Raw genomic sequence first — 8,609 nt, 5'->3', positions numbered from 1 at the left:
AATTCATATCTAGAAACTTGACAAAATACTATTACAATGAAATAATGAAAATATTTCTTTTACCCATTTACCTTATTTGAAATAATGAAAATATATTTTTTAAATATGTGATTTAGTTCACGTCAAACAGTTCCTAAATCTATGGAAATGTGAACTGAACATATCTTAAAATCTTTATCAAAAAAGAATCGAACCGCAAAACCAAACAACATTTTTTTCGTTTTGTTCCACTTGTTTTATGGTTTAAATTAGAACTCCTTACACACCAAATCAAGTGAACATGATTTGCAATTATAATGTTTGTATTTATTTTTGAAAGAAATTACTTTGGAAGGATTATGATTTTGATTTAGATGATCAAACATTCAACATCTCCAATAAGGAGAAAAGTAGAGAACTATTGTTAAGGTTTCAGTACACCTTGAGTTGATAAAAGAGCACATAAACAAGTTCCAAAATGTTAATATTTTGAACAAGAACCGTTTACACACCTAGTGGACATGGTTTGTAATTAAAATGTCATTTATTTTTTAAATAAATTACTTCATAAGGGTAAAAAATTTGATTTAGATGATGAAACATTCAAATAAAGAAGAACTATTGTTAAGGTTTAGTGCACCTTAAGTTGCTAAAGGAGCACATAAACAAGTTCCAAAAATATTAAAACTTTACACAGCCAATGTTGCTGCCCAGGATCGAACTGGGGACCTTTAGTGTGTAAGACTAACGTGATAACCACTACACCACAGCAACTGATATTTTGAATAATAATATATACACACAATAAGCAAAGAGTTCTAATTTTTTTTTCACAAATTTTGGAAAACCCCAAAAATATTAAACATTAGTCAAATTAATCATTTTAAGTAAATTAATTCATCTTTATATATTTTAGTGTATCAATAAATATTTCGTGTCTGTTAGTCGATATTGATACTAAATACTTAATTTTTATATATTTAACTTTGGAAAATTAGAATGCATTTTTTTCAGTGTACCTTATATTATAATTTTTTATCTTTATTATAATGCTCAAATTAAGGTGAGAGAGATGTTTAATATGTTGTTGGTGGTTATTTAGAATTATATGTTTTTTTTTGTAAAATTAAATAATATTAAGAGAAGGTAAGGAAAGTGATAATTATATCATGTTTTGCCTTTGTATAATATATATATATAGTATGTCTGGAAGAAGTTAGGCAAGATGTTCTCACTCTAGAAATGAAATTTTATTTTTAATTCTTTAACTATGATTCAATAATATATACCATTTTAATGTGGTTAGAATAAACTTGTTAGTTGTATATACAACTGAATTGAGATTATTGTAAAAATCGGCTCATACAGACTAGTTCAATTATGAACTAGACATCTGATTGGTCCGAACGTCTTATATAGCGAATTTTATATTAAAATTGACATAATTTGTTTCAATTTAGTTGAGTTAAGCATAAAACTAGTAATTTGGATAGTCGGACTGGTTGGATCGACAAAATCAATCAAAAACAATATTTTTATAAAAAACAACCAAAACAAAGACATTTTAAGATTAAAAAAACAATTGTTTTCAACTTTGTTGTCGTTTATTAGCTTATATTATAACAAAATCTTAATTTTTTAATTAAATCTTAAATTTATTTGTACACTTATATTGTAATTAAAGTATAAAACCTTTATTTGATAATGTTTTGTAATAATTAATATTTTTAAATTTAAAATATAAAGTTATTAAATAATACTAGTTAATATTATGATTTTGAGTTATTAATGTAAACAGAATTAATTGATTCAATTGACTTATACTCATTCACTCAATAACCTAATTGGGTGGTTGACCCATCCAAGTTTAATAACATTTTACATAAACGCCCTTATTTGTGGGTATTGGTATATTTTAATTTTAAAATATTCATTTGCGACACTTTTTGCTTGAAATCTTACATATTAGTATTATTACCGTGAGAACACTCAACTTGTAGTTTGTTCACCTTGGAGAAGGAAAAAGGCCAAGCGATGTGTGCACGCGAAATTAACGCTCTATTATTGTCGCACCTTCCGTAACTCACTAAATAGAAACCCAACAAATTCTATCCAAATATGAACAAACACCAAAATAAGTTTAAAATAGTTATTGGACTTTACGGCTTCGTACTATACCAATGAGTATATAAGAAAAGAAATAAAGTCACCAAATTACATTCAACGTCTCATAAAATCAAAACTAGCGTCGCCACATAGAAGATTGCCGGAGGTGACATTACGGGCTACACAGAAACACACGCCAACGTTCACGCACAATGCAACGCCACCGTGTTTTTGTGGCATTTTTAAGCTTATGTTTTTGCTCATCGTTGAAATTTATGCTAGTATGTTCCAATGAAGAACACCTCGACAAAGGTTGGTATCGGGGCACCGCAACCTGGTACGGCGAACCCGAAGGAAGCGGCAGCACCGGTAATAATGACTAAATGCCTAACTGAAGTATTTTTTATAGACAAATCTTAATATTCTAGAATTTTGTGGTGGGTATTATTTGGCCACCTTATAACGTGTTTTTTGTTCACTAATTACAGAAAAATGCAGTTGGTGCATTAGATGCTCTCTCAATTGCGATAATGAAGTAGAATTTAAAACACTAATATATATAATACTACCGTTTGGTGGATTATATAAAGAAAAGATAATACTTAAACACCAATTTGCAGACATGGCCAGAAACTTTGGTTCCAAGAAAACATTATAGGAAATCGTGTCACATTATTTTTTGTAGCGTAACAAATTTCTATATCTAGTGTTACATTATTTTTGTGTGCATGATTATGAACATGTGAATTGAAGGAGGGGCATGTGGGTATGGTCCAATGGTGAACGAGAAGCCATTCAAGTATAGAGTGACTGCAGCAGGACCAAATTTGTACAAGAAAGGGAAAGGGTGTGGTGCATGCTATAAGGTGAAGTGCAAGGACAAGGACCAATGTGCTAAGCGAGCTGTGACTGTTATAATTACAGATGAGTGCCCTGGTTGTCCACCCATTCACTTTGACCTAAGTGGTGCTGCCTTTGGCCGCATGGCTGTAAAAGGCAAGAATGGTCACCTTAGGAACAAAGGTCGACTCCCAATCATTTTTAAAAGGTATACATCATGTTGATTATATGCACTTTGTCTTATATCTTTCTAGTTTCTATCTTTTCCTGGAACTACTAAATGGATCTTCTTACCATTTGGGTAAGTAATTATTTCATTTTAATGTATGTGACTGCCTCGTCCCAACAAATATTGCTCTTAGAAATTAAACTTTTCACATTTTGGTTATCTCGAGGATTTAGCGAGATATCATTAAACTAACACGTTATTAGTCTTTAATCTTTCACAATGTTTATTGACTTTCACATTTGTTATGAGCATGCCAATTAATGATGATGAATATGTATTATGTAATGATGTAATGTATTATTAAATGAATGAACATTAAAAAATTAGATAATATGATTAGTTTCAACAAATGTGTCATTAATCACATGTATTTTTAAAAAACTATCATTGATTATTAATTAATGTATTTAGAAATTTGAAAATAATCTTATAAAAAAGACGAAAATAAATCTCGAGATATTCTCATAAAAAACATTGAAGGTGGTAATAGTCAAATATTTCTTTCATGCAGAGCTTAAAAGAATGAAAAAACATATTGAAGACCATTTCTGTTTTGTTGATTTAAGGAGAATTTTATATTGAATGACCCTTGTCCTCTGTGATTGTATTTTTTCAGAGTATCATGCCAATATCCTGGGAAAGAAATTTCTTTCCAAGTTAATGAAGGTTCGTCACCTCATTTTCTATCAGTTTTGGTGAAGTTTGTAAGAGGAGATGGCGAGATCGCCTCTATGCATCTACAACAAGTAAGCATATTTCTTTAATTTCTCTTATCAACCACATTAAATCTATGAAAAATGAGTACACGTGCTGACCAACTCTATTACATTTTGTCAGAATTACACCATCATAAGCATTTGATCCTCAAGTAGTAAACTAATATAGGATATGGTCTTATGAATGTTACATATATTTGGATTAATATAACATTATATTATATAGGATATGGTTTTATGGATGATAAAAACGTTATGATAATATGTAAAAATCAGAATTAGTACATATTAGTTAAACTCAAATATAAGATAATCCAAACAATAGATAAATTCAAATAAAATAAGATAATGATGCAAATAAAAACTAGGAAAATAAGTATAAATTTAAATAAATTCAAATAAAATAAAATTAACTAAATACTAGATGTTCTATTAATCCAAATATGTTTAATATGGGGAATGGTAAGTATTGTATAGAACAACTATAGCTCTTATAATAATTATTTAAAGCGACACGCATTAAATAAAATATAATTACATGATAATATAAATTTTTTACCCTAACTTCAATCTTAAACATGTGATATGGGACCTCATCAAATGAACATTACATGCCCTATCTCACCCCCCCTAAATAATATAGAATGGATCATCTTAATTCAGGTTATATGCAAATTCAATAAATGAAATATGAAACTTACTTTCATTTATTGTGATCGGTTACGTTATTGGTAATTGCAGGGAGGTTCTAAAGAGTGGATGCCAATGACTAATCTATGGGGTGCAAATTGGGCAATCACTAAGGGACCCTTAAAAGGACCTTACTCATTGAAAATAATCACCGACGCAGGGAAAAGTTTCACTTCCAAAAATGTTATTCCAAACAACTTCTCTCCAAAAACTACCTATACGGTTGGCAAACGTGCTCCCAAGTGAAAATGAGCAATTGATAAGAACATTTTAGGTAGTTGAAGTTGTTCAAGTTCCCTAGTCTATAATAGTACTAAATGTAATGAATAGAAATCGCATGTCTCGAATGATGTCTCATTTCTTCTCTCAAACCAATTAGAATGTTACTTTTTATTTATTTATTTATTCTATGACAAGACACTATTGGATACAGGTGATCTCTGTCTAAATGTAATTGCAGTCATCTCGAAGGAGGAGATAAAACACACACATATATATATATATGTATATATATATATATGTATATATATATATATATATATATGTATAACTCGATTTGTTTATCATCAATATATTCATTATTACCCATTTTACACTAATGTTAATTACATAATTAGCAAGAGGAGAACTGAAACCACCATTTCAACTGTTGAAATATTTTCAGAATGGTTGTTAGCCTGTCAGAAAATTGTCGCATGTGTTTCTTTTTATGCTTGTAGACAAATATGAAAGATTCTTATTGTCAATCACAAAACTATTCGATATTTTTTTCTAGAAGTACTTGTTTTTATTCATTTTTCTATCATTATTATCTTGTTATCTTGATAGTCGACACCAGCTTCCAAATTGCTGACCTTGGAGTAGTCACAATATGTCAATCAGGGAAGGAAAAAAACCGAGTTGTAGGTAACTTCACGTAAAATTCGCAGCATGGACTTTTGAGTTATGATCCTAGCCGCGCGTGCATAATGCATGATCATGAACTCACGAGCCATTCATGAGGCAACAAGGAGAGGGCTCCTTCTAGATGGTGTAGCAGCGAGCCAGCAATGACTCTATACCTAGATGGGGTAGCAACATTGCTCTCTAGCAATCGGCTCCTCTCCCATGATGACTCTTTACCTTGACGACAATAATGGAAAATGATCCTCTATTTTAAGATAATCCTACCCAAGTATAGTCAATTAAACTTTATAAAATAATATAAAAATATTAATTTTTGTTATTATAATATTTCTTTTTAAATAAGTGGAGACACCAAATGAAATATGAATTGGACATACGATTCCGATCCAACAATGATGGTATCTCTCAACAGTCAAGGTTCTATATTGATTGGCTCTCATGATTTTCTGCATGGATTCATGTTATGTGGGTATATTGAGCCCATTCAGTAATAGTAATAATCCCATTAATTTTGAACTCATGGATAATATAATAATCTTAAATCCCTTATTTATTTTTTCGTTTTTATTTCTAAACATTCAACCTCAAACTAAGTTCTTTTATTAATATCGGGTATAATTAAATCATTTTGGATTCTGAAAAACTCATTATTTTTTATTCATGGTTTTTGATTCATTCTCTTTGTTTTTTACAAAAAAAGGTTTACAACATGGTATTAGTTTCTTTTTCTACTACCTAATAGATATCTTGTATTCGTATGTACAGGCTAAAACTCACAGAAAACCATAGTGGGTACCTGTACACATACATGTAAGTATGGGTAAAATTCGTTGTGGGTAACTATTACATGTGCTCACATGTATCCATTCTCATCCCAAACGTGAACAAAATGCTCCACCGTTTTTGTAGTAGTTAAGAAGAATTGTCTTTAATTTTGTGAGTATTTTTTAACTATAAGCACACTGAATTTTTTATTGAGAAACATTTTTTAAGAAAAAAAAATGATTAGAGTTCAATTTATTGTTAGAATTTGATTTACAATTTATTAGTGTTGACAGATACTACTATGTTTCTCAATTTGTATTCGTATATATATATATATATAGTAATTTGTAATTGAATAGGACTATTATTTGTAAAATCATTGTGTACTCCAATGTGAAATTTCTATAGGGAACCTGCACCATTTACATGTGTTGTAATTAAATTACAAAACATAGTATCAGATGATAATTGAATTACAAAGATATAGTAGTAGATAATTGTGAATATTCATTTTTTGTCAGGTCCAGAAAAAGTCCAAAATGTTTAAAATGAAATTAATAAAACGTTTTTTACTTAATTTCAATGAATAAATATAATTAAAACCATGTTATGGAGGAAATATAATTAATACTAATATTAAATTTATGTTGATAGGTTCCTAAATCCAAGTGATTGGGTTAACCAGAAATATAACAAATGATAAAACTAAAATTATGTTGATAAGGTTCCTAAATCTAAGTGATTGAGTTAACTGAAAATTCAAAATAATAAAAGTAACTAAAAAAGAATTAAATTAAAATGAACACTAAAAAGCACACAATCATTTTTCTAAAAAAAAATGGATAAAAAATAATCTTGCATCATTATTTTATTCATTTTTTTGAATTTTATTATAAAGTAAGTAAAGAATAATTAAGAAGATTTTGTTTTATTATTAGTTTTGGTAATTAAATTCAAATTTTAAAATAGAAATAAGAGAAATGTTCTAAAAAATCTCTTTTAAATACAAAATAAACAAAAAATAATTTCTCATATTTTAAATTTTAGAAAATATAATTTTAAAAAAATTAAAATTCAGATGTCATTATATATTTATTTTTCAAATTTATAAAATATAAAAAGTAATAAAATATATTTTATTAGGTTTTAGATTATATTTAAAAAAAACTAAAAGATAATAAAAAAACCACCAAGTCAATTCTGACTTGGTGGGTGATTTAGATCCCATAAAAGTAGGGATAATGGACTAACAAAATTATGTTTCAATTAATTTTAAGATTGAAGTTCAATTTGTGATGAGTTAAAGGGGGTTCCAAAAAAATTTAAGATTGAAGACCAAAAACACTGCATAAAAAAATTCAGAGTCTGCGTGAGAGAGAGGAAAATTCTAAGGACAGAGTAATCGAGTGCAATCAGGACTACACAGTCTATGTGCACTCGTTCCCTACGCAAATCGTGGCCGTGCGATCAACATACCTGGTCTCTCCCCTCCGTTGACTGCAGATCACCCAATCAGAGCTCGAAATGTGGCCCGATTACGCTGCAACCGGACACATCTTTTCTAACCTCCCACGGGAACATGAGATCACCTACAAGTAAGCCTACGTCGCGCGTTGTGCACCCGTCTTCCTCTGCCAAACGCATCTTCACACGTGTCAAAGGCGCACCTAGTTCCCAGCACTCATCAATCACGGCCTAACACACGTCTTTTCCTTTGCAACCAGGTTCGCATCCATTTAAATTTAATTCATCACATTATTATTATGATGTTAATATTATAGCTATAAAAAATATATATTTTTTATTGGCGTAAATAGTTTATCTACATAAGAATTAAATAAAATTGAAATTTTTAAACTGATTTTTTTATGGACAAGCATCATATTGCAAAAGAATCTATGTCACTTTGGTAAATGGTTATATGATTGTATTAGTTTTATCGTTGTTGCAAATGATTTGTGTTATGTATTTGTATTTTTTTTAATCATATTGTTGATTAATAAGATAAATTGAGTAATGAAAATAATTATTAACAAAATTTAGTTGAATTAATAGAATGCATCCTAACATGGTCAAAATAGCAAAACAAATACTACTTTCATATACTTACCAATTAACCATGTACGCCCCGAAAAATACTTCTCAAAAACATTGCGCAAAAGTGGGTAAATTTTTTTTTTTTGAATAAAGAGATTGTATACAATTGTTCCCTTTTTAAAACCTTCCTTTTCCGGGACATCACTTTAAGTAACTCAAATGCGGAAAATCAACTTATCGTTATCGAATGATAACTTAACCTGATTCGCAATTTCCTGAATAACACAATGCATATAAACGGTTAAGTCATCTTTAGTTCATACAAACTAAATCAACAAAGG

At 29.2% G+C, this 8,609-nt stretch overlaps 1 protein-coding gene and 1 non-coding gene across 2 annotated transcripts; one reads left to right on the top strand and one right to left on the bottom strand.

The window, feature by feature from the left end:
• Positions 1 to 680: 680 nt before the first annotated feature.
• On the bottom strand, positions 681 to 753 carry TRNAV-UAC. Its single transcript has one exon. It is a non-coding gene; the product is annotated as a tRNA-Val (tRNA).
• Positions 754 to 2,188: 1,435 nt separating this feature from the next.
• Positions 2,189 to 4,963, top strand: LOC109337173 (expansin-B3-like). The gene is made up of 4 exons (XM_019574089.1): positions 2,189 to 2,454; positions 2,839 to 3,133; positions 3,771 to 3,900; positions 4,612 to 4,963. The coding sequence occupies exons 1-4, from the start codon at positions 2,298 to 2,300 to the stop codon at positions 4,804 to 4,806; spliced, it is 777 nt and encodes a 258-aa protein (XP_019429634.1). The 5' UTR covers positions 2,189 to 2,297; the 3' UTR covers positions 4,807 to 4,963.
• The last annotated feature ends 3,646 nt before the right edge of the window (positions 4,964 to 8,609 follow it).

Source organism: Lupinus angustifolius, unplaced genomic scaffold, assembly GCF_001865875.1.
Source record: "Lupinus angustifolius cultivar Tanjil unplaced genomic scaffold, LupAngTanjil_v1.0 Scaffold_2_191, whole genome shotgun sequence".
Lineage (NCBI taxonomy): Eukaryota > Viridiplantae > Streptophyta > Magnoliopsida > Fabales > Fabaceae > Lupinus > Lupinus angustifolius.
The sequence above is the reverse complement of the archived record's forward strand: the minus strand, read 5'-3'. Positions and strand labels throughout refer to the sequence as shown.